The following is a 26,426-nucleotide window of genomic DNA, read 5'->3' on the forward strand; positions in this document are numbered from 1 at the left end:
ACCCAGCAACGATAACAATGGGTGGTGGGGGAGGAGGGAAAATAGAAAATGGAAAATCGAGACGCTGCAGATACGGTTTATGGGCTGTTCTTCTCTCGCACTCTCCCATTCGCTCGCTTTCTCTTATTTCTTTCTCTGTCTTTAGACGCATCTCCACCCCATCTCCACTGTATTTCCACCTCTTCTTCAGCCTCTTTTCTTTAATTTTCCACTACCTCCTGCCCCATTCTGATCTTCACTTCCGCAATTGTTTTTCTACCTTCTCGATAGCATTCTCCACATCTTTATCAGAAAGTCGTTTCCCCACTCTTAGGGTATTTCCCCCTACCACTACCACTCTCACGCCAAAACCTCTTTCTCTTCCACTTTGTTCTGCTTCGTTTTCGCTTTTAAGTCAACTTCCTCCCAATCGCCCTCTTTGCTCCCTTTCCATTTTTCTTTACTCCATTTTTTCTGTCTCTCACTTGGGGCGGCGCTCTCTGTCTCTTTCTTCCCTTTCCCCAGTCTCCAAATTCTCTTTGACTTCTTTTGTCTGTTTTTACTTTCTCCGACTCTCTTTATTCTCATTATTTCTTCTGATACCCCGATTTCTTCTCCAACTCAATCTTCTCCTTCTATTGCCACTCCATAATCCTTTCCACTTCTCCTACTATCTCTTCTGTTCTCCCCCTCCACTTTCTCCACCACCATTCTCCACCAATCTCAGTCTCTTTCTTCTTCTTTCAATCCTCTTCATTAACGTATCTCTTTCTATCCCTCTCTCTGCATCCACCTTTTAGATCTCCTTCTCCCACCAGTATCCACCAGTATCCAACAGTATCTTCTCCCCACCTCCACCTCGCAGCATTCTCCTCCTCCCATCCCTTGATCGAGCGATGCTCTTTCGTTGGTTTTTCTCAATTAAGGCAACGGCACTTTTTGTTTAGAAAGAGATGGCCAGACATATAAACAGCGTACCAAAGAAAGATAGAGAGGGGCGGACAGAGCAATGAGAAGGCATAAACAAAATGGTAAATGGAAAAATCGTGTGTTTTCCTCGCCGCATTTCCCAATTACCGATCGCCTACACTACAGGCCCCCGCCGGCCATTTTGAAATTGAAGAAAATTAAAATCTCGTTTCTTGTTTTTTTGTTGTTTTTTGTTTTTGTTAATTTATGATTTTTGTTGCTGCTGAAACTGTTTCAGTTTTATATTTAGAGGGAGGAGATACGTTTTTCTTGTATGTACATACATAGAATAGAATGCCATAAGAATAGTCAGAGCGAGAATTGAGAACTCTACAAGATTCTACAATTCAAATGTTAGGCAAAAAAAAAAAAAATAGGTTACATTTAAAACATTAATCGTATCATAAAATTACATTTTACAAACTATAATTATGCATTTTTTTTGTTCTGCTTTTTTCGGGGTTTCTCTTACACAATGGCACACAAATATTTTTATATTTTTTGGTTTTATTTAAGAACTAGGCAAAAAAAAAATCATTCAATAATTTTAGATAATTAAAGAAATACTTGTAATACTTTTTGCATTTATTTGGTTTTATTTCTCAACTGCTGCTAATACTTTTTTCGATCTGCGATCTGTCCAATGTGGGGATCTAGCGGGGCACCAGATCTATATAGCTATTGGGTCGCATCATCTGATGATGGGCCGCCGATCCGTAGAAGGTCTGGTAGCTGGCCGTCATCCCGTAGGCGGCGGCTGCCGCATGGCGCGACACCTTCAGCTTGTCGTACGCACTGGCATAAGGTCCATGGCCATGCCCATGGGCGTGATTGTGGGCGTGGCCATGGTGATAGTGGGCGGCGGCAGCAGCGGCCGCATTATGATGATAGATTGCCCCAAAGTTGCTCTGATCCTGGGCATAGGGCTGACCGATGCTGGAGTAAATATTAGCCGCCGCAGCCATCACCTGGGGAGTGGCCCCAGCACCAGCTCCAGCTCCAGGTCCAGCTTCTGTTCCTGTTGCTCCTGCCACAGTTGCTCCGCCTGCTGCTGGTGCTACTCCAGTGGCCACCGCTGTGCTGCTGGCGGGGATTACTGCTGGCGGCGAGGCTGAGCTGGTGGAGTGCGGCGTCAGTGGATGGGTCTGGTAGGCATGGTGATAGCTGCCATATTGATTGTGGCTCTGATGATGCAACGTGGCATGTTGCTGCTGTTGCTGCTGCTGGTGTTGCTGCTGCTGCTGCAGGTGATGTTGCTGCTGCTGGTGCTGTTGCTGCTGCAGCTGCTCCATTTGAAAGGACAACAGATCCGGGGAGTTTCCTGAAGCGGAGCTGCTCGAGGGCGTGGCTGGCAGTTGCATGCCACTCTGTTGTTGCTGCTGTTGCTGCTGCTGCTGCTGTTGAGGATCCACGCTCAGCTCTGTGCAACTCAGGCTGAAATTGTTGCTGTTCGTTCTTTCCTTGCCACTCAATTGCTGCTGTTGTTGCAGTTGCTGCTGCTGCTGCTGCTGCTGTTGTTGGTGCTGCTGTTGTTGCTGCTGCTGCTGTTGCTTCATGCGAGCCTGACTCTCATGGCTCATAGTGCTGCCGCTGGTTCTGCAAAGATTGTAACAGAAATTTACGAAAATCATTAATTAAAACTATGTACCATGTAGCCTAAAAGCTTTAAAAGATTTGCCCCAAAATAGTTTTGCCAAAAGTTTCTTTATATTTGTCTAAAATTCACCCTTCGCATTAAAACATTGGAACATTCAGAGATGTTCAAAGCAGGGCTTTAACATGCTAACATGTTACTGCGGCTGTTACCATGTGCTGTACCCGTTAACTGGTACGACTCTCTGAGAGCGTTGGGAGAGCGGTCCCACACCACACCCCCAATGTTAACAGAAGGAAAATAAATGTACAGTGAACTTTTATAATGATTATACATATATGTACATACATATGTATTAACACCGGACTTTTCACTCTTTGCGTGTTAATCTTCGGAGTAATACAACAAGTTTTATACCTACATTCGTTGGTCCTACGAGTCGGTCCTTCGCCATCAGAAAGAATTGAGCTAGATCGCATACAAATAAAATATTGCTGATACTTGGTTCTTAAACCAAAAATGTGTTTCAAATTTTGGATTTATCAAGATTATATTCTGATCAACATCTGCTAAGATCTGAACGATAATTTAAATAAAGTTCTGATAAACACTTTTTGATAAGCGTTTGAGTTGAAACAGAATCCGAATCCCCATACAACAATTATGTGAACCAAAAATTTGGAGCACATATTTTGAGAAATGCTGAGAATTTTTTTGATAAACATCAGGGCATAAACAATAGAAATTGTAGACCCCTGATTTGTTTAGAATATGTTGCGCCCAAGATTGGGCTTCCTAGTTCCCCGTTCTCGACAAATATGAAAAGCCCTCGGAAAACAGAAAGAAATTGTTTATGCCGCCGTCCCATCTGTCAGTCGGTCGCATCAGCATCGGGCATCGGGCATCATCATCATCATCAGCATCCCCATCATCATCCCCGAGACATCACTGGCTGCTGCTGTTCTGTTCTACATTTTGAAGTTCTTTTGTTTTTGAGTTATTGTTTCCCTTTTTTTATTTTAGATATTTTGTTTGCTGCGACGCTTCGGCAATTCCGGGAATGTCTTTGCCCGCCGTCGACGGAATGTCTAGTTCCACTTGGGACTGGCATGGGATTGGACTGGGGGCAGCAACTGCAACCCACAGAAGTGGGTCAATTTCCCAACAAATTGTCTCGCTTTAGGACTGGTATTAACAAAGTTCAATAGAAATCTAACTGGTTTCTTTTTTGAGTGTCTAACAAACCGTTGGATGCCCGTTGGATAATTCAATTGTGATTGCTTTTAAATATTATTTTAATTAAATGTTTGTGAAAGCCCTTTTTGGATCCAGTACAAATATTCCAAGTGGGGCATAACTTTTGCAGATATTAGATATATAAATAATGATACTTACACATCGTTGGTGCCATCATCTCGAAAACCTTTGGCGAAGGGATTGCTGGAAATCTTCAGCTGTGTCACCTGCAATACGGAAAGAATTTATGGTATTTATATTGTGTGCTTGGATGTTTGGAAAAGTATGGTCGGAATGCTGGAGGCTGGAGGAACAGAAAATACAACGAAAACAAATAAATTAGATTCCCAACAAATTAGAGAAAAATGTTTACAAGTGGAATTCGCATTGGGAAATACGAGCGGAATACACAGAAAATGATTTGCAATAAATTTTGAAGCGGCCGCCGAGCAGGAGCAGGAGCAGATGAGGAGGTGGAAAAGTGTTAACGCCCACATTGAGCGCATAAATAATTTAAATACTTTTCAAGAATGTCTAGATATATTTATAGCAAATGTTCTCTCGGCCAGCTATTACCCGATGTTACCCCACAGCCCTGTCCCCCCACTTGCTAGAATTATGAATTATACCCGAGACAAATATGATGAGGTATGGAGGAGCCAAGCAGATGCCACGAGTCCCCCTAGTTTGTCGTGAAACTCGCGACCCGGCGATAAGATATCACTCAGAGTTCTCTCCCCTCAAAAGTTTACCTTCTGACACTTTGATTGTGCTAATATTTGTTCGGGAAGTCTCCTCTGTACTTGCCTTCCCATTTTGAATTTAAATTTAAACGCCATTTAAATTTCTCTCAATTTTCTCGATTGCATTTTGATCGATTTTCGCACTTTCGTTTGCATTTTTTGAATAAACTTCACTCATTCATTTCTTCTATTCAAATGTATATGTATATTACATAGTTATGTAAATTTTCTGCACTCCTTTGACGTAAATATTAATTAATTTCATCCTAAGAAGTTTGCCAAAAAAATCTGTTCTATAACGTTAAATAAAAATAAAAATAAAAACAGATATCTTTATGAGATATATTAATTAAATATAAAATTAAATTGTCATCTCGTTTGAATGTCCATAACGGTTGATTTAGATGATTTTATAATATTAGTTGATTTACTTAAACGAAATAGTTGACTGTTAAACAGTGGTTTTCCCACGTATTTCCACACGAAACACTGAGCATTTCAAATAAATTCTCATGCATAGGCAAAGCTAAATGTCTCAAATTAAATTAAAAATGTATATAAAACATTATTGTGTTCCCGTATCTGATGGATGAGTGTATATTTGCAGTCGTTGATTCTATCTCCTGGATAGGCATATTTTTTCCTATAATCTTTCAGATATGTAAATTCAAATATATTTCTGCTGTTGTTGTGTGTAGAGCTCCTCCCGCTCCCCTTCTCGGGGCGCAGAGCTTTGGCCCCTGCGCTCGCTATAAATTATGGGAATATCATAAACAATGAGGCCGAAACGGCACAAAATGGTTGCGGCCTCTTATTTGGTATGCTATGGCATGGCAGAGTGGGGGAGGTGACGTGACGCGGGGCTAAGTAGTAAGGCCAAGAGGGGAAAACTTTTGTACATCCAAGGGGATTACCTATTTAATATTGGGTAAAGGGGTATACATGCTCCGCACTCACCCTCTGATTCTGGTAGGCAGTCACGGCCGTAAAGCTCGTCTCCGGAAAGATGAACGTGCGAAAGTGGCTCGAGTGCTCGTTCTCATCCAGGGAGGCATTCTTTGGGGGCAAGTAGACCAGATGGAAGCGCGGCTGATAGCGATGCATCGAGTTCAGTATGATCTGGCGAGCGAAAGAGGAGGCAGAGAGAGAGAGAGAGAGGGAGAACCATTTCCAGGGGACATTAGCACACTGGGGGAAAACTTCTGTAGGGCAGCAGTCACTCACATGCCCGTTCTCGTCCAGCTGGTTGTTGGTCAGCTTCAGCTTGTCGAAGGACACGATCTGTTTCATCCAATTGGATCCGGCCGCGGGCGAGTCGGGATGTACATGGATGCGAGGCGGTGAAATAGGATCCGCTTTGCCGGCCACCACCCAACAGGAGCTGTCAGGGACGAAAAACACACACATGAGATCACTTCATCACCTCTGATATGTATGTAGATCCATCGCCATCTCTGATGGAAACTCACTTGTGGAAGGCATAGCGATAGCGCTTGTCATCCATGGGCACAAAGTCCATCATGCAGATGTAGGTGGCATGGGGATCGAGGCCCCCAATCCGCACCTGAAACGTGGGAAACATGCGACGGCCTGTCTTCGTGATGATCATCTCGGTGCCCTGGGCATGAAACTGATCCCACAGCGCCTTGGTCTCCAGCACAACGATGGCCTGGGCCAGCGATGGATGCACTGGCTCTGATTCCTATTTGAGGTTTAAATTTAAATAATATTACGAAAGTTATTAGAAAGGATTCAGGTAGATCATGCAATGACGCTTAGATGAATCGATTTATGTTAATTATTAGGAACAATTTGGATTATATTTGATTGATTTACTGGGTCAATTAATATTCAATTTATCTGATGTAAATTGATGTACTCATGTATGTATACATTTATATATATATATGCATGCATGTACATTTAAGGAACATTGAAGATGTGAAAATTAAATAAAGTATTTTAAAATTAAAAATTAAAAAATATTAAAAATATTCTGAGTGTTGTTGGGATGTGGGGATGTTTTTGGTAAATATTAATTCGATACAAATATTAAGAAAGTGAAATTTAAAACCAATTTGTAATTTGTGGAACTTGAATCATTCTGACATACAGTATCAGAATATATGTACATATGTACATATATATAGTATATGTATCTAGAAATATAGAAGTCAATAACTTGAGAAAATCTTTCCAAATAAATTTAAATTTAACTCCCAAGAATATTAACATTTGATGATGATTAATTTTTGGTGAATTTCAGATCGATCTTAATTTAAAAAAATATGAATTTTTACTCGACAAAATCTTTGCTTTAAATCGTTCTTTTAAATATCAAATTTAACTCCTAATAATATGAATATTTGATGATGGTTAAATTTAGTGCATTTGCGATCGATTTTAATTTAAACAAATATCAATTTTTACTCCTTACCCCTTTGGCATTGCCGTTGATGCTGTGATTGTTGCTGGCTTTTACAGAACTATTTTCCAAATTGTTGTTGTCTTTTTTGTGTTGGTTTTTGTTGTATTTCTTGGCTGCTGTTCCCGCGCCGGAAGATGCACCTGCACCCGCTGCTGTGTTGTCGCCTGTGGCGGACAGCAATGTTGCTCCGCTGGTGGCTTCACTGTTGCCGCTGGCATAGTCTGAGTGGAGCAGCGAAGTCTGCTCCTGGCAGCCGGCATTGGGGTTGCTGAGGGAGCTGCTGCTACTGTTGCTGTTGCTGCTGCTGCTGCTGGATCCTGCCGCCGCGCCACTGCTGCCCGTGCTGTGCGTCTCGATGTCGGCCAATTTGGCATCAATCTGTTCCAGTGGCTTGTAGGAGCTGCGATCCTTGCCCGCCGTCTGAATGCAGGCTGTAAGAGTCGTGATTTGGGTTTTAAGCATTTTGAAGATCTCTGGATATACTCAAACTAATTGTTGACCTGGATATACATATCTCCTGAGATTTAGCGTCTGCTGTGTCGAAGCGTAGTCCGACTGAAACCCACTTTGCGTTCTGTTCTTTGACAAATGAGCGGAAAATATTTGCCTATAAATCACACACCCCATATATAAACCAACTGTATGGATATACATATATTCATGAACCATCTGAGATTTGCTAGCTTCATATTTAATTTGATTTATGCGATTTAAAGTGGAAAGCACATACACAGAACGAGAGGGATACGCAGCAATGAAGATGACACGCCGGCGCAGATACTGCCTTCCTATATCTCCCTATAAACCTACCCCACCCCACCCCCACCGCCATCCGATCTGGCTATATAATGAGCCGACTTTCGCTGGGCAAAAACGGAACAAATGGGACAACATATCCAATTATAAAAAGGCGTCAGAGCAGCGGCTGCTGATTGAGACGCCTGCTCTAAATTTAGTTTGCCCCTCTCAAGGGCCCCAGGCGGAGTGGCGTTCACAGGAAAGGGCCTGGCCGTGCCTGCAGCTTCTTGTTGCAAGTAAATTTTGCAATTAATTGTCAACGATTCGGCGAGTGGCAAGGAAGGCGAGTCGCGGGTCGTTCCCTGGTATCGTTGCCAATGACCCATGACAGGTCGACTCTGATGCCTTTGGTGCCTCTGGTTCGGTTCGATTCGGTTCGGTTCGGCTCGGCGTTTTTCCCGCCATCAATTATCGCTTAATGAGACACACTTTTTCGGTTCCGTTCCGATCCGTTCCCTTCCTCTGCTCTTTTTTTATCGCTGGCTTCACGTTCTCGCTGTTGTTCGTAGTGCTTCACGAATGAATTCTAAAATCAATTAACGTTTGGCACAACAAATCGTTTTTCTGTCACACACAAACATCAAACAACAACAACAGAGGCGGAGGCAGAGAAAAATGCCAGCCACTTGGGCCTCGCAGTCTCAAAGAGAATTCCCCGAGCTAATTGCTCTGCTTTCTGTACTTTCTGTACTTTCTGTGCTTTCTGTGCTGGCTGCTGCCATGGTTCGTGTATTTTGGTAATTACTGTATCCGAAACGGAATTCAGAGGCGAGTGTCCAGGCCTCGGATCTATTGAGGCTCGAGAAGAGCACCAAAAAAATCACTTATGAGCTCCACTTTTGGAGGGGACCCGGAGACCCTCAGCTGATGTTTTCACCAAATTTTGGAAGTCTGAGATGAGCATTTTTCAACTTCTTAAAATTCAAAAGAATTAATTTTTGAATTGCGAAACTTACTTCAAACTTTTTTTTGCATGATGTAAAAAGCTTTCGAGCGTTTAAGCAATTATTAAATAAGTTTTTCAGCTTGCTTAAATTAACTCTGAGTAAGTATTCTTACTCTATTTTAAAAGTGTTTCTGCTTTGAATAGTTTATAGTACTATCGCGAAATAAATGACAATAAATATCATGCAACATAATTTCATTAGAGGAAACAGTGAAAGCCCAATAAGGTTTAGCTAGGTGCAAGCGTTTTTCTATTTTCTCAATATTAAAACATCAATATGTATTTCCAGAATGGTAGTATCTATCGAAAGATGTTTCTCTATCTTTCTTAGAATATTTGTCTATAGTTTAAACCCAATATTTCAAAGCTACAATTTTGTGTTTAAAATATCAATGATGAAGGAATCATATTGTTCGTATGATTTATGCACATTAAATATTTCTTGTGTAAGTGCAGGAAAAAAACTTCATATATGTCGACATCCAGCGAGTGATCTTCTTGTGATTAATATCTAAAAATTTCAATTGTTTTCAGATAATATCTTTATCCATGCACAACAAATATTTCTTTTGACGCAATGCTCCAAATCCACCCTATTTATTTTCATATGATTATTTTAAAGCATAGATTCCCTCAATGACAAACTACATCTCTCAATCTGATTTTCTCACTATTTCATTTGATAATAATCTATTGTTGTTCCTTTCGGTCGACGCAAAAGTAGACTATGCCAAAAGTAAGCTTTAAGTTAAGCCTAAAAATGAAGCACATTTGATGTACAAGTGAAAGCAATTAAGAACGCGTTGGTTCCTCGCCTAGAAGCTCATCTTGCACTGATTTTTCAGAATTAAAACCACATGAAATGTCTCTCCCAATGATGAACCTGGTGCATCCCTCCATGTATCCCATTTTCTTAGGCATTTCTTTGCCCCCATTGACCCCAGAGATATTCTGATCCGACACTCCACTCACCTTCGATCTGTTTCATGGGGCTGAGGCCGCCGGTCATGTACGGCGTGGTCCAGTAATCGTTGGCATAGCAGCTGTAATCCGTTAGATTGGGGCCCAGGCCATTGTCCAGGAAGGGCATCGAGGTGCTCATCATGGCGCTGGCGCACTCCGTGGGACCCATCAGGTGAGTCATTTGAGCCCGTATTTATCTCAAAATATACGCCTATACAGTATATTATATACTCTTATGTATATCCGTCAATCGGTGGCAACTTTTGGGTATCACAATAAAAAAAAGTATTCCTCACAGAATTGTTGGCCCATTTATTTGGGTTTTGCTCGCTTGTGGCTGCTGCAAGTTAGTTGTTTTGATCTCAAACGTTTTTCGCGCAGTTGTCAAATTTGATTATTGAACACCGCGCACAGACACGAACACACACACACACACACATACACATACGCACACATACACACACTCATGGGGGGAGTACACTGGAAAAAACTTCGATTCGAGGGCGGGGGAGTGCTGGAAAATTGCTTTGTCAATCAAAAAAAAAATATATATATATATTCTCATTTGGGTTTTCCACTTTGAGGCGATTTTCCACCAAATGTTTTCTTGGTTTTTGTTGTTGTTCTTTTTTCAAATCATCCGCTTCTGTTTTATGGCCCGTTGGCGTTGACTGGCGAAAATTTTGTCGGCGTGATCGATCACTGTTCGAGTCGATCGATCGATTGATTGACTTGAACTTCTTTTATTTGTTTCCTTATTTTTTGTTGTTGTTGTTTCTTGTGTGTTCTTTGCAGAAATCTCGCCTGGCTTTTGTCGGAGGCGTTGAGTTGTCTCAATTGCCACCTTCTTCCGGCCAAGTGTGAAGTGATTTTTGTCGATCGACTGCACACACGCGAATAATAGGCATTTATCTATCTTTCTATCTATCTATGCCGAACCGCACCGCACCGAGCATTCAACTGATCCCAAACTGATCTCAATTGAACTGATCTGAAGTGGATCCACTAACTGAACCGTTCGCAGCGTTGCACACACATCCGTTCCGTCAGGCGCTTGTCTGCCGAATGAGAGCTCTGCCGGAGACTGACTGCGGACTCTTGAAAGATCTCGCCCATCCAATGGATCTATATCTCATCTTCCCGGTCCGCCAATCGCCGCCAGCAGCATCCAAATTTAGACAGAGCATCCATGTGGCGATCAGTCGACCAATGAGGCTGAGGCTGAACCGTTCTCCTCTTTCGGGGGCCTCTCAATCGCTTTGCGTCGACATCTGTTTGCTCTTCGCTGTCCGTGTGCTCTTGTAGACCGGGCAGAACTGATGTGCTTCGCTGCGTAGAGCATAGGGCTCGAAAGAGGCATCGATTAGCTGGGGATAGCGGGGATAGCGGGGATACAGTGCGGATTCTAATGGGTGGCTAAATATTTTAGATGTTCAATTTGATGCAATTTTCTCTCCCTATTGCATATAAATTAAATTCACTTATTATTAATTTTAAAACCTCCTTTATTAACTTTAGTAACTCTAAGTATTCCTTATTGTTTCTGAAATTAGGGATTTTGTTGGGACGAATGGATAGAAGGGCGAGCAGGCATGCAGGTAGACTTGATACACATACTAGATCGACTTGTCCGCTGACCCTTGTCATGTTCAAGTGTTTTACATGGACGAACTGACAGATGGACACAATAATAACTGGATGACAGGCAGGCACGAAAAAGGTTTCTTAAATTCTAAATTTAAATTCAATTAAATTTAAATTTATAATACATTTGTATTTCAGTTACTACGATACTATAACGGCCCATAAAATCTGCGGAAATTTAAGTTTTCCACATCATAATCGCTCCTTAATCCATTTTGAAGTAAACCCTCAGCACAGGCCTTACTGTACTCGTTCTCTCCCCCTCCCTATGTGCTCTCCGTGGCGTGTGCTCTCTCGGGGGGCGTGTTCTTCTGGCAGTGGCAGTTGGAGCGGCGTTCTTTGGGTCTGGTCTGTGGTGGGGCCACCGATCGCTTCTTGGGCTGCGTGCGAGTGGGCGGGCTGACTGGGTGGGTGGGTGTGGGGTTGGACTGACCTGAGTCATTCGGAAAATGCGTTTAATTGGACTGCCACCACATGGTGGTGCTGGTGCTGGTGCGGGCAGTCGTGCTCATGATGCTGCCGCCTAGTGGTGCCCATAAATACAAATTGCGCCATAACCTCGACACTAAATAAACCGTAAAGAGCCATACGGAATAGCCAGAGAGGCACAGCGAGAGCAGGAGGGAGACAGAAAGACTGCGAGCGAGTGAGTGAGAGTGAGAAAAATGGCGTCTGTTTGACATGGGGCGACGCGGGTGGGTGGGTACTCCAGGCCCATGGGGTGGCTGGGATGGGTAGGGAAGAGCTCGGCTGTCCGATGCGATCCGATCCGAACCGAACCGATCAAAGCAAACAATTTGTTTCTCCTTTTTTTGTTGTTCGGTGTCTGCTTTTCATCAGCCACAGGCATTCAATTAACGGCACAAATGCAGCAGCAGCAGCAGCAGCAGCAGCCATACCTGGCCTGGGGCCCTACACCTGATCTGATCTGATCTGATCTGATCCGATTTGTTTACTCGGATCGCCGCACTCTTCCTGCTCTACTCTCCGCTCTGGTGTATGCGCATAAATCTTAGCATCCAGTTGCGCCCAGGACTTGGCCATTATCCATTTGCCGCACTGTTTACAATTATTTTGAGTTAAGTGGTTTTCGCTTCGAATGTTTCCTTGTGGCGCGCATGAGTGTGCGATCGGAATGGGGAGTCCATAAATAATTCATAAATTGTTGGACGCCTCTCTGGATGCCCAAATTGTTATTACATTATTTGTTAATCATTTATGGCTAAACATAAACCAAAAATGGAATTCAAATTGCTGAATATACGGAAAAGCGATTCGAACTAATTGTTTGATACTCGTAAATGCGTAGATAGGAAAAGCTTTAACCCTCGATGGGCACTACAGTACTCGAAGTACTCGTATAATGGTTTCTCGACTCAGATGTTGCTTGACCTTTTTTTGTTGGCCTTTTCCTTGGAAAAGAGAAGAAGCGGCATGGGTGATGGATTGTTTATCTTAAATACTATAACAACAAGCTCAGAGTTTGTACATCATTTAGCCAGGGGTCTAAAATCACATTTCCCCAACAGTATTTTCGAGCAAGCCAACACAAACATTTACTTGTACAAAAATTTTTAGTGAAGCCCGTAGATTAAATAATCGTAGATTGAAGCCATCCAGGCCAACTAAACAGTCCTAAAAAATTAAAATGCAGATCTATGTTCAGACACGTGACGGCAAGAAGACCCTCTACAAGTCTTGCCGCTTTGGCACCGCTGGCGATCTGAAGATCCGCATCGGTCGCTTGCTGGGCGTACCCATGGGCTTCAGTCGATTGGTGTTCAAGAAAAAGATACTGAGCAACAGCGTGCAGCTCGAGGAAATCGGTGTCAAGCAGATGTCAACGCTGGAGCTCTATTGGGAGCCGGTTATCTGCACCGAGAAGAGGTTGCGCGAACTGGAGCTGGAGGAGGAAATGAAGGAGTTGGAGGGTCACAACGTTCACGAGCACATGTCGGAGAGCTACGATCACATGTTGAAGACAGGCGGCATTTCTAGATCGAGACTGTGCTGCCTGGAGCACCACCTGCCCCTGCCCCTGCCCCTGCCCCTAGCCAAAGTCGAGTCGGAATCCTCCCCCATCGCTCCCGCTGCATCCGATACTGAGCTTGTGGGCCACCCGGGAGGCAGCACTAAGTCCCTCCAGTCCCTGGAGTATGATGAAAAGGATCTTGAAGTTTACTCCGATCTGTCAGACGATGAGCTCGATCTATTGGCTATCTTTCGGCAAAAGTCCGATAGGAAATCGTTCGACGAGCTACCCTTCAAGGATGAGCCCATGCACGACCAAGCAGAGGGGGGAGTTGCCATCAGCAGTACGGTTTTAGGCCTGATTCCTGACTTGGACATGGAGCCAGAGAAGGAGCCGGAGGAGTCGCAGGATTGGAGCGAGCTGGAGAAGCGGAAGGAGTCTCAGGACTGGAGCAAGCTTGAGGAGCGAAAGGAATCTCCGGAGCTAAAGCAGCCAAACGAGCTGGAGACGTGGGACGAGATCTATGGGGACCACGACTCCTCTGACCCAGACAATGAGAAGATCATTGAAAGTCCTCACTAAATACCGACAATCAAAGCTGGTCTGCACCTGCACCGACGAGACTTCGACACCACTCCACTCCCCTCCACTGAAAGGATCTCAAAAAATAAGAAAAAAAACTACCTAAATTTCAGTTATATTTCCACCCAAATTCATCCTTTCTGACTGATCAATATAAGGTCTCAATTTTCGTTTAAATTTGGATTCAAGCCGCTTTAAGTTTCATCTTCAAGAAGAATATTAATAAATATAAATAATCTACATAACTGGCTAGGATACAACTCTTTACTTCCAGATACAACTTATCCGCGGTAGCCGAATTTAAATCCTACTCAAAAAGACATTCAGTCCTCGCTTTTTCGTTCTCGTTAGGGATTGCTTTTTCAGTCCAGTCCAAGCACATCTAAAAGATACTTTCTTACTGCATTCCTGCATCCAAAAATAAAGTCCTGCAGGGTCGTGTTCTAATTGTTTATTTTTAAAATGAAATCAATGAGCTATCCTTATTGATTTTGATAGATTTGGTTTCCTGTCTCAGTTGCTCCTTCGATTTTTATCAACAGTACAAGTCCAGCCAGAGCTATTATCCATTACACTGCGCGACAAAATGAAAACTTATGAATGTACCTAGCACGAGACAAAAATTATGTTGTAGGCCGGGATGGGTAGATCTCCTCCTCATTTCCTCATATTTGCAATATACGCCCAAAATGATTCTATAAAATTAAAAAAGCCAACATGTTACCCAACTTTGGTTCCTATAATGGATTCAGATGGGTCCAGGGATACTGCTTAATCTTCTTGTAAAAGTATATGTATGTACATACATACATATGTCCACATACATATACATATGTAGTATATATTGGCTGATCTATTTCCGCATTGCGATCGATGGTTCAATTGGAAATTCCAGCCAGGAAGAACCCAAAAAAAAAAAGAAAAGAACCCAAAGGCAATGAAAAATAATTGACAAACATTTTGAAGGCGTCGACACATTTATGCACCCCCTCATTGGCGTGGAGCTTCCGGTTCGGTGGCATGCCGTGGCAAGAGGCGGCCGGGGGATCGGAGGACAGGGAACTGTCAACTGCATTTTGGTCGGGGCAGGGCGGTGGGGGGTGTCAAGTGCTGAAGTGCCCCGGCCGTTGGCACCTCATAAAACCGAAAGCAAACAAAAGTGTTTGATCAATATTATTTTCCTCTTTTCCATTAAATTTTCATCTTTATTTTTCTTTCCTCTCTCAATTTTCGTGTGGTGTGGTTCAAAGCAAACAGCCAAAAGCCGGAGTGTGATTTTTATACAGTTACAAAAAAAAATTCATATCTAATAGAATAAAATGCTGCAGGAAAAATATGTCTTTCAGTGCTCTCACGGACAAATGTCCCCAAACAAGAGGGTGGGGGCTCCTACAGCATCCAGGCAGCCAGAAGGCCGACGAGGAGCAGAGACATCGACAGCATCAGCTGGGCACTGGAGTCGCGGGCCAGGGGAATCAGGGTGTCGTTGGCCTGCAGGAAGTTGCAGCCACGCCCTGTGCACGTGAAGCAGTTGCCATCCTTGATGCACTGCTTGTTGGCCTGGGCAGTGCTGAGGCAGCCACGCTGGAAGGAGCCGTCCACGGTGCGGTTGCTGTTGCGAATGTAGCAGAGGTCGCCCAGCTTATAGATGGGACAGATGGAGGCGTGGTCGTACACCTGGCTGGCACAGGTCGAGGAGGTGGAGTTGCCCGAGCACTGGAGGCACTGGGCGCGCGATGAGGGGAACATCTGACGGTTGCAGCCCTCCGTGTAGGTGCAGATCTGGCACTCCAGCTCGTTGTTGCAGGAGGCCTTGGTGGCGTTGGTCAGATCTTTGGCACAGCCGCGGATGGTGATGCCATCTATAAATCAAAATTGGAATTCGATAAGCAATGCCCCTCGCAATCGTCACAAGGATACTCACCAAGGACACGCACGTAGCACTCGGATCCGCTGGTGGACTCCGAGCAGTTCTTGGTGAATAGGCTCAGCGGATCGGTGGCGCAGCGGATCTCGGTCTTCGAGTTGCACTGGATGCAGCCATCTGCGAATTTAGCGAGTGGAACGTTGCGTTTGCTTTGAGTCATGGCTAGACCTGATTAGATTAGATTAATTTTTGTGGTAGCCTTCGAAATATCCAGCACCGGGGCTATGCTAGAAACCCCAACTAACACCCGAAGCCCGAAGCCCGAAGCCCGAATGCCCACTACAGTGCCTGCCACTTGACCCTTTCAATTGGTTTTCGTTCGATTTGCTGCAATTTCCACCTGCCCTTGTCTTATGCTCGTGACACGCACTGTACACTGGGGCTCGGTGTTATCTCGTTTTCTCTCTCACAGCCATCGATTCTTATCGACCAAGCGTGTACATAGACCGAAAATGAGTCAACTAACACACATTTATGTCTCCACACAAGATAAGCCAAGTAAATACACAAAAATCAAATCTAATTTGGAAACTGCGAGTATTTCGAACCTTTACAGCGTTAAAATTAAGTGATACATTTGGCTTTCGGTTAAAATTGATTTCAGCGGAATAAAAAGCGGAATGGCTGAAGGCATGAAATTCACAATATTGAAACAAAGAAGGAAGAAGGAAACTGTATGCGGAAACATTTTCTAGCTGAATGGAAATCCATTAGTCTTAATTTAATAACTCAAAGTTAGTTAAAGAAAACTTAAAGAAAAAGTTTCATTTAAAATGTAATAAGATAAGCTCAATCTAAATAATAATTATTTCACAATTCATCTGATGTGTATTCTGAAAATATATCCATCAAAACTTCAATCAACTCAAGAGGAATAGCTCAGAAAAAAAGAAAAAAAAATATATAATGCAGATGAAAGTTCTTTAAGACAAATGTAACTCCTGAGTTAACTCCTGTTGTAAATAAAATATTTGATTTTGCTTGAAAAACAATCAAAGCCTTTTATTTAAATGCGAGTCTGATTGAAAATGTTCTCTTCGGTGCAAAAAGTAAAGCACATACGAACATACGTGAAAAGTATATATTTTTTTCAGTGCATCTGTTTTGCAATATGAAAGAAAAGCAACAGAAACGATGTATCACAGGCAACTGCCTATGGCATATCCGCAGTCTGTTTTCATTACTTTGCGAATGTCATACGATCTGCATATGTATATGCAGATGTATATAGTAAAATATGTACATATATCTGGAAAATATTCATTGTTGCCGGCAATGAACACACACACCAAGTCACAATACACCCACACAGGTACGGAGCGTAGAGGGTTAAGTTACACTGTGAAAACGTGAACAGTTACCATGGACTCGGTGGAGGCGATTGATAAGATACGCTGCCTGCCGTTTGGTTGGACTGTTGGATTTCGAATTGTTATGTGTTTTTATATGACTCGCCGCCGCTTATCACACTTTCTTATATAATGCACTTGTAATTCAAACTGACAAAAAATAAATAAAAATATACCCAATGAAATCAGTAAAGTAAAATGAGTGAACAAGAAGATTTACCACAGCTGATGTAGGTCAAAAAACACACGGACGCAATTAACAACAAATAGAACTTCATGTTTGATATTTGATTGCAGACTCGAAATGTGAGTTAACTAAAGGAAGGTGGGGAGATCGAGTAGCGACACGGAGTAAAGCTAAAACTGGACTGAGTGGAAAGCACGTCGGCGCGCTTGGCATCGGGGGCCTGTATCGGGATTTTGAGCTTGCCGTTGCCGACGACGATAAGATAACACATTCGTCATGATTCGTGACCGAGAGTGATAGTGGTAAAAGCTAGGGAGAGGTGGCCTGGCACACACACACACACACACACACACACACACACACACCACACAAACACACACACGCTTTTAATTGATTTGCTTTAGCTGCTCATTTCAAATTTTGCGCGCTCTGGAAATGCGTTCCACAATTAACGATAGGTTATCGTTATGCCAGCCCTGCCAGATCGCTGAAATGCAGGATACATTCCACACTACAGTGGTCGATAGTTGCGATAGTTGTGACTTATATCTTCTTCGAGCTGCTAGCAACATACCAACGAATTCCAGCAAATACCATCGTTTGCTTTTCTAGTATCTATCGGCATTTTTTTCTTGAACATAATACTGCCGGCCGTATAGATCCTAGCAAACAATTTTTGCCCAAGCAAATTTCTTATTGGATTTATACTAATATCAACCCTGAAACTGATATTAAAGAACATAGGGTATCAAAGCAGAATCAACATTCTGTTACCATTGGGGATACGAATATTATACAATTGAAGAAAATGTTTGAAATCTCGGACCGTAATCAACGCAGAAACTAGTCAGTCTCTGCTTTAAAGCTATTTCAATCAATTTCAAAATCGAGGAATATGATTTCCGAACATGGACAGAGAACGATTAACCCATTGTCGACCAGGGGGATATTTTACGCATTACAGGTGAAAGATGTCGGTGGTCATTTTTGTTTTGTAAGTAAACAGGAGAATGGAGCTACAAGGAGCCTTTACAAACAGTATTATATCTCTCGGTTTAACAAAGGGTGCTCAACTCTTTGAATAGAGGAGTGTTAAGTGGGTTAAGTCTCGATTGATCGCCGGATTGCCCTGGTTTTTTATGGTATGGTATTTAAATGGTATATCTCTAAGCTAAATTGGTATTTAATGGTATTTATTTTTTATAGCACGATGGTATTTCTTATCGTTATCGGCGCTGTCACTGTAGAGCTGGGAAAAAATCAGTTTTCGTAGAACCGATTTTTTCGATATTTTAGAAAAAACATCGATTTAGTCGATTAGATCGAATCTAAACATTTATTTTTTTTGAGATCCATTGTTTTTTTTTATTGCTCCAGAACCCGCTGGTTCCTGCCTGCAAATAACAATTTGTTAACGTTGCTAGCCGTTAAGGAGGCTCGTCTATCTGATATGAGTATTCCAGCTCGGCTGAACATCCTCTCAGACTCCGTTGAACATGCTGGAATGCAAAAATATTGTATACATTTTTATTCTCACCCTTTTGCTTCACTCAAGTTCGCGCTAAATTGTGGTAAATTGGAGATGGAATTTTTTTCAAGTGGTCGCAAGCAAACATCGATTTCCAAAACATTAATCGATGTTTACACCAAAAACAAAGAATCGATTATATCGATGTTTGAATAGATTTTTTCCCAGCACTACTGCACTGATATAAATAAAATTAGGAAAATTGAATTTGTGGGAAAAAAAAAAACTATTTCTAAACTTTTTCACTACAATGTCTGAGACACCACGCACACCTGGCACCCCCGGCAGCTTGGCCATGGAGATGGTCAAGGCCCAGAACACTGCGCTGGCAGATTTCAAGAAACCCACAGATCTCGTGCGACGCAAACACAAACCAAAAATCTTGACCGAAGAGCAGTACATTGAAGAAATGTCCAAGATCATACAGCGTGACTTCTTTCCCGATCTAGAGAAGTTGCGGGCCCAGAATGATTACCTTGAGGCCGAGGCGCGTCGTGACTTTCTGCAAATGGCGGAGATACGGGCACGCTACAGTCTGGGACGTATTCCAAGGATGGGCTACAGGAACGGCAGACGCAACAACCGTAACAACAATGGTGAGTCGCCGGTTAAGGAAGTTGCCATATCACTCATCTGTTTGTCCCTTTCCATAGCCATGTCCCCGGCTACCTTTGAGACGCCTGTTAGCCAAGGAAGTCGCAGCAACACTCCACTCCAGCGCGCGGACACACCGTGCTCCACCACCAGCGGCAGCAGCGCTCACAGCTCGGCCGAGGGCGGTTCATTGCCCTCCAAGATGTCGCTGGATGCCTTCCTGCAGAGCTATACGAGCGAGGACAATCAAAGCTTTCAGGAAATCATTGAGACGGCCGAGGAGAAGCTGCGCCAGAAGTATGCCCTGCTGTACAACCACGAGCAGTTGTCCGCGGATCAGCTGAAGCGCGCCCTCATGCTGCCCAGCATCGAGAAGCAGTTCGAGGAGCCCGATCCTCTGAGGAAGATTGAGACCTGGAAGTACACAAACATGAACTCTGTTATGTATGTGCCGGACGGCGTTGAGTTGACCGAGGATGAGCGTGTGCAGGCAGCGGAACGCCGAATGAGCATCCAGCACGAGGCCACCAGACTGCCAGAGAGTTTAAGCAACCATCAGGAGATGGAAAATAAAAAGGATACAGATGTAGCAAATGGAGCAAACAATTCCACTGCCACACCACGCATTCGCGGCTTCGAGTTGCTACGTTCCCCCTCACCCCACCCCGGTGTGGCCTTCTCCCCGATTATGACCTGGGGCGAGATCGATGGCACGCCCTTCCGCCTGGATGGAGGTGACACTCCACTGCGTCCCACCCAGGGGCCATCGTTCCGCATCAACGAGAACTCCCGCCGTGAGAACATTGCCATTGCTCTAGCCGAAAGGGTCAGCGAGAAGATGCGCAACCAGAAACAAGTAGCTCTCGACACTGCCCGCCGCAACATCGGCTCACCGCTGATACGCACCAACATGGAGCGTCTGGCAAGCATGTCACCGGCTGCTCAGCATCTGGCCACTGCCAAGCTGGGGTTGCGCGGCACGCCCAGTCTACGCCACACTCCAACGCCGGGCCAAGCGGCCAGGAAGAGAAAGATCACACCCGGTCTGGTGAAGAGCACAACGCCGCTGGGAAGGCCGAGACGAATCACAACACCATCTAGCAACACCATCATCGACACGGGCTCCACAATCACAGACGATCTGCTCAAGATCCCCATAAAGCCACGCAGTGCAGCGGCGGATTTCTTTTAGCACCTAGTCGATCTCGGCCTGTGTTACCCCCTAACAAATAGTCAATTCCTTTGTTGCGTTTCCATTTTAATACAAATACCCAATAACCATAGTGTAAAATATTTTGTGATCTAGGCCTTCTCGTGATCCCTGTAGTCAACATGGTCGCCGGACTGGAACCGTTGTGCCTCCAGCACCTGGATGAAACGCTCAGTTGTCTGAGCAGTTGTCAGCATTGTTTTAGACTCGCGCTGCTCCCGGAACATGGCCACCACCGCGGGATCATGAGCCTCGCGCTGCACCTGCACTGTCATCTGGGTGTCAATCATACCGGGCGCATAGTTGAGCACCAGAGTGCCCGGTGCTGGCTCCTCGGTGGCCAGCACACGGAAATACATCTCCCTGGCCGACTTCACAGTGCAATAGTGGGCCATCGAGGAGATTGGGGCTATGGCCGCCAGGGTACTCAAGTTGACCACCAGCTTGGGCACGCCAGCAAATATGCGCATGAACTCGCAATTGAGGGCAATGGCGGAGAACAAATTGGTGTGGAAGAACTGCTGCAGGTACTCCGTGTCGCCAATCTCTCGCGCACGCTTCGATGTGTCACCCACAGTGCCTGCATTGTGAATGACAATGGCGCGCTCGAAGTCACCTGGAGACACCTTTGCCTGGAGAGAGTCCTGTAGGATACTGGAAAAATCTTCGGTCTTGGCTGTGCCCAACTCCAGCGCGAATATGTGTACCGACAGATCTGGATTTTGCTTCAAAATTGTGGCCTTTGCCTCCTCAAGCAGCGGCTGGCTGCGTCCCATCAGCACAACCACCGAGCCCAAAGCTTGAATGCGCTGCGACAGCTGCTGGGCAAACTCGCGGCCAATGCCACGCGATGCACCAGTCACCAGGAGATATGTTTTTTGCTTCAGATCCATGCTGGGCCTTTCTAATTTCCGATCCAATGAAAGCGGCAGCTGGGGCTCAAACTATCTACATATTTCGTAATCGATAGTTTCGAATTTAATCCAGATTTAAATGGGATCGCAACAGGTGCAGTATTTCTGCAGTGACCCACAAACAAATTAATAGTACTAGCAAGCAGCGATTGAAGAGTAGCATATGTTAGCATATACATAATTACATAGCAGATGGCGCAACAACAACTACAACCACTTAATTTTATTACATATACATAAGACACGTCCTTTTTATCGCATTGAAACGATCCTCTTTTGTTATACGAAGCGGAGCGGAAGTCAAAGAATTATAATTTTTTGATTGCCCAATAAGCTAGTATTGTTCTGATTAGGGCAATAATAACCATAGCCAAAAACCCGCCAAATGCCCAGCTCACCTATGCCCCAACAGCAGCAGCAGCTGTTGACCTTTTCTGTTGAAATCTTATTTTCTACACAAGCCAATAAAAAGGAGTCTTTAAACATACCCAATATTGTAGAAAATTGATTCATTAATCATATTAAATTATTTGTTTAGTGCTGAGAGTCCCAAATAGCTTTTGCTATTAAATGGAATATCAAAATTGAGGAATATTTTTTGCATCGGAATAGTTATGGTATATTTTGAAAATAAATTGCCGCAGTGAATAGTCAATTCTGCGAAGAGCAAAACATAAAAAGACATTCAAAATGTCTTTGGATTGCTCTCAGTGTATTATCACTGTTTCCTTTTTATTTATCTCCTTCTTGTGTGTTTCACCTCTTCGGCCGATTTATAGTTTTTCTTGTCGTCTGTCTATTGTGTGAGAGAGAGAGTGTGTAAATGGGAGAGACTAATGGTAATTTCGTCGCAGTAGAGACTATACAATACCAAGATGCTACATGAGGAACAAATGCCCATTAAATTTTCGTTTAAGCGTGGTATCCAGCACCGCAGAATCGAAAAATTCCTGGAAAACTTCATATAAAACGAGAAGGAACGTGTAGTCGCTTCTGTGGACGCGACTCTACTTTTATACCCGTACTCAGTCAGAATATAAGCTTGAGAGCTTATAATTTATATAGAACTTTAAAATATTTTATATTTTACATTTCTTTGCTACATCTGTCATCTACATCTACATCTAACATGTTAATTCTACAGCCTAGTACTCAGGATCCGAAACAACACCTCGCGAACAGAATCAGGGTGGATATTCGTATGAAACCGATAAGAAATTTTTTTGGGCAAAAACTATTTTCTAGGCTCTGTACGGAAGGCAGTACTCAGATCAACAAAAAGTCAAAAGGAACGCATTAAACATGTTTTTAGGCAATTTTTTTTTTTCAATAATATATATATAAAATTTTTTGGTTTTAAATTGATTTACTTGTTTAATTTTACAAAAAGAAGTTTTTGCAAAGAGGTTGCATCTCAAATCTGTTAGCACCAGTTACAGCAAAGAAAATTTCCTCTCAACGCTGACTTGAGTTGCGGGAACAGAGTGCCCAACCCTAGCCAATTTAAACATATTGGGATACTTGAACCTCTTCTCTTCCCAGTATTCCATTATATTTCAGTTAATATCTACTGGCTTTATTTTTTAATGAGGCTGTAATCGCTAATTTAACAAATAAGAATTTTTTAATTGAAAAACATTTTTAATGCGTTCCTATTGACTTAATTAGTAAGGATATGTATAAATTTTTTCTCAGCTTCCCATGATGTTTTCATTATTTAACTTTGAGTTTTATATTTGAGCGAAAAAATAAAACTCAAAGTTTAATCATTATTTTTGAGTTTTATTTTTTTCGCTCAAACATAATTATTATGGATAATCATTAATAATAATTTATAAAAATAATTATTATCAATAATGATTATCCCAAAAACTAAAAAAATATTATTATTGTGTGATTTTTAAATGAAAATCAGAAAAAAAAAACCAAATGAAATATTTAAATAATGAAGACAAATAGAATCTAATTTAGGCAGCTTTATGAATCACAATTATATGGATATTATAATATATTATTTTTATTAATTTTAATGCATATAAAAAAAAAATTTGTTTTTAAAATATGTTGTCTTCACGGGGGTAGGCACGGGAGGCGTCGCCACTTGCTGCTGCTGATAGACACATTACCTTACCAATAAAATGTTGGGGAGCCCAGGATATGTCTGGGGAAGAGCGACCCCAGCCGAAGAAGTGCATTTTATTAAATTTAAACAAAACCAAGCAGCTGTCTGAGCAGTGTAACCGTACGGAATGCAGTGCAGACCTCTGGTCACACCACTGGCCGCTAGAAGAATATATGAAATTTGTTTGCTAGCAAACAGTTTTTGGATCTGAGTACTAGGCTTAAACCATAAAACACTTAGGAACATACATAACAACAATTAATACGGGATTAATGGTATTTAAATTGATTTAAGCAATTTTAAAAAGGATTATAATATGTAAATTGGATCAATGGTAAAATATATCGATAGGTCGATATAGGACTCAATTAATATCAATGTATTGTAGCGCTGCCACCTTCACCTGAAAGCGAGGGAAAATACAAGCTGTGCGCAGTGATTGTTCAAGAATACAGGGAAATAAAGTACGTTTTTATAGAACGTAAGTAATAAATACGGACATACATATATATATATATATATATATATATATATATATATATACATAATGGTATATACATCATTAATATCATGCACAGGTATCCAGCAACGAAAAGGAGCACCCAGCTTAACAAAGCGTCTTCCCTTGGTACCACGATGGATAGCAATACTGACGACATCGATCACGTAGGTCTGGACATGAGACGCCTCTGCCTGAACGACCTCTACTCGGACGTGGACTTCTTGGTAGAGGAGCAGCGGCTGCCCGCCCACCGCAGCATTCTGGCGGCGCGCAGTGATTATTTTCGCGCAATGCTCTACGGGAACATGACTGAATCGAAGGAGCGGGAAATTCGTTTGGAGGTGCCGGTGGATGCATTTAAAATTATCATGCGCTATATATACACGGGCACCCTGCCACTGTCCACACTGGACGTGCAGGGCATGATAGGTGTGTTCGGTTTGGCCCATCTTTACGGTTTGCAGAACGTCGAGGGGGTGATAAACAATCATCTGCAGCAGAATCTGGCCGTCAGCAACGTCTGCATGATCCTGAATGCAGCGCGCCGATACAGTATGAACGATCTGAGCAAAGAATGCATCGACTTTATGGACCGCAATGCGTCCAAGCTGCTAAAGCATCAGTCCTTTTTAAGGCTATCTAAGGAATCGCTTGAGGAAGTCCTACGACGGGACACCTTTGCAGCTCCCGAAGTTAAAATCTTTAAGGCTCTATGCAAATGGAGTCTCTTCAATCCGAGCGTGGACATCAAGCCCATGATGTCACACATACGTCTCCCGCTTATGACTGTCCAGCAGCTGATATCCGTGGTGCAGCCCACAGCCAAATTCGAGCTAAACCAAATAATCGACGCCATTGATCAAAAGTATACCGAAAAGAATCTGCCCCACCGTGTTGCCGGCTGCCCCCATGTGCTGCCGGGAGAGAAACTACCATTAACAATTCGTTCAGAGAATTCAACTATATTGGATCTCAACAAGATCTCCTTAATCAACTGCATTATCGTGACTACTTATGGTGGTGGCAAATGGAGCGTAAGTGTCAAAAGCGTCGAGATCTGGAATGAGGTGGGAACCTTCGAATCGAAGTCCAACGGAATCACGATGGAAATCAACTTCACGGAGCGTCTCGTACACCAAATTTGTATCACGATGCGAAATGCAAGCCCGAAGGCACAACCTGAGGTGAAGGCCGTTGCCATGTACACTGTGTAGCCCTGTGAATATAACAGCAACGACTCCTGCAATGAGGAGCAGGACTCTGGCGACCCTTTAAATATGTTATTTCTTTTTATTTTGGTTAAGCTTAAGGAACAGTAGTCGTATGAAGTTTCACTGGAGTTTATTTTATCAGCAGAACAAAAAATGTAACAGACGACAGTATATACAATGTATATTATACATATATCATATATCCTCAACGTACACAGACACACATAAACGCATAAGAGTTTGCAACTACATATGTATGTATGTACACACGTACTTATTAGTGTTTTGATTTTCAACGGAAAAGAGGCTGTTTTATTTTGCCACCAAAAAGTATGCCACTTTGGTAGCCAGTTGCTGAGTTCAATAGAGTCCTCCGGCTACGACTCTCGAGGAGCCGTCGGTTAAGTGAGCCGACATAGTGTCTCGCCTGTCGCGAAGCGTCCATCCATGGACATCTCGTCTCTGCCATCGGGCTCAGGCTATGCCGCGCGGATTTAAGTGTTGATACGGATGGTTCGTTGGCGGGCCGAAATCAATCGAGACGTACCTCTGTTACCATGACTTGTGTTACCTCCTTTGTTCCGTATGTTGCGCTTGTTTCTCTCCGTCTGAAGCTTCTGTGCTATCCGCTGGCTGATAAATGACCTGGTAGCTCCAGAGTCGAGAGATAGGGACCCCAACGGCCAAAATGTAAAGGACGCCAGGGTTGTCTTACATCTGGTTGTAAAGAACTTTGCCATTCTGAAAAGCTAATAAGGTATAGGGTAGTTCTAAGCACTTTGTAGCTTCAGCTTACCGTCTGGGAAATATTAAGTTTTCACATGCAAAATGTATAATTTTTGTGCGCTTTTTTTCCGACGCTATCACTTTAAAAACTCTGGAAAAGGTGCATTAATTAACCGTCTTTAAAGGTATCGGTAACGGCTGAGTGTGGAAGTTTAACATGTTTTACATTTTTACATTTTTTGCTACATCTGTCATCTACATCTAACAGCCATGCTCCGGTTATCGCAAATCGCAAGATTTGA

At 43.1% G+C, this 26,426-nt stretch overlaps 6 protein-coding genes across 7 annotated transcripts; 3 read left to right on the forward strand and 3 right to left on the reverse strand.

Moving 5' to 3' along the window:
• Positions 1-1,152: 1,152 nt before the first annotated feature.
• Positions 1,153-10,710, reverse strand: LOC111068689 (T-box transcription factor TBX20). Its single transcript, XM_022358359.2, has 7 exons — positions 9,666-10,710; positions 6,959-7,380; positions 5,991-6,223; positions 5,746-5,902; positions 5,479-5,640; positions 3,938-4,005; positions 1,153-2,544 (listed from the first exon to the last, which is right to left on the reverse strand). Exons 1-7 carry the CDS (start codon positions 9,835-9,837, stop codon positions 1,602-1,604), a joined length of 2,157 nt encoding a protein of 718 aa, XP_022214051.2. The 5' UTR covers positions 9,838-10,710; the 3' UTR covers positions 1,153-1,601.
• Positions 10,711-12,809: 2,099 nt separating this feature from the next.
• On the forward strand, positions 12,810-14,098 carry LOC111068697. The gene has a single exon (XM_022358373.2). It carries the CDS (start codon positions 12,949-12,951, stop codon positions 13,852-13,854), a length of 906 nt encoding a protein of 301 aa, XP_022214065.2. The 5' UTR covers positions 12,810-12,948; the 3' UTR covers positions 13,855-14,098.
• Positions 14,099-15,038: 940 nt separating this feature from the next.
• On the reverse strand, positions 15,039-17,510 carry LOC111068683. 2 transcript variants are annotated; one of them, XM_022358343.2, is made up of 3 exons: positions 17,351-17,510; positions 15,779-15,949; positions 15,039-15,716 (listed from the first exon to the last, which is right to left on the reverse strand). In XM_022358343.2, exons 1-3 carry the CDS (start codon positions 17,406-17,408, stop codon positions 15,244-15,246), a joined length of 702 nt encoding a protein of 233 aa, XP_022214035.1. In that variant the 5' UTR covers positions 17,409-17,510; the 3' UTR covers positions 15,039-15,243. The 2 variants fall into 2 exon arrangements, with proteins under 2 accessions (XP_022214035.1, XP_022214036.1); XM_022358344.2 differs by having other exon boundaries at positions 15,779-15,898; positions 17,351-17,509.
• A 1,485-nt stretch (positions 17,511-18,995) lies between these two features.
• On the forward strand, positions 18,996-20,722 carry LOC111068672 (splicing factor ESS-2 homolog). The gene is made up of 2 exons (XM_022358326.2): positions 18,996-19,441; positions 19,499-20,722. Exons 1-2 carry the CDS (start codon positions 19,096-19,098, stop codon positions 20,629-20,631), a joined length of 1,479 nt encoding a protein of 492 aa, XP_022214018.1. The 5' UTR covers positions 18,996-19,095; the 3' UTR covers positions 20,632-20,722.
• LOC111068673 (sepiapterin reductase) lies at positions 20,682-21,645 on the reverse strand. Its single transcript, XM_022358327.2, has one exon. It carries the CDS (start codon positions 21,540-21,542, stop codon positions 20,742-20,744), a length of 801 nt encoding a protein of 266 aa, XP_022214019.2. The 5' UTR covers positions 21,543-21,645; the 3' UTR covers positions 20,682-20,741.
• Positions 21,646-23,949: 2,304 nt separating this feature from the next.
• Positions 23,950-25,520, forward strand: LOC111068707 (BTB/POZ domain-containing protein 9-like). Its single transcript, XM_022358387.2, has 3 exons — positions 23,950-24,019; positions 24,074-24,166; positions 24,264-25,520. Exon 3 carries the CDS (start codon positions 24,322-24,324, stop codon positions 25,399-25,401), a length of 1,080 nt encoding a protein of 359 aa, XP_022214079.2. The 5' UTR covers positions 23,950-24,019; positions 24,074-24,166; positions 24,264-24,321; the 3' UTR covers positions 25,402-25,520.
• Positions 25,521-26,426: the final 906 nt, after the last annotated feature.

Source organism: Drosophila obscura, unplaced genomic scaffold (assembly GCF_018151105.1).
Source record: "Drosophila obscura isolate BZ-5 IFL unplaced genomic scaffold, ASM1815110v1 contig_73, whole genome shotgun sequence".
Taxonomy (NCBI): domain Eukaryota; kingdom Metazoa; phylum Arthropoda; class Insecta; order Diptera; family Drosophilidae; genus Drosophila; species Drosophila obscura.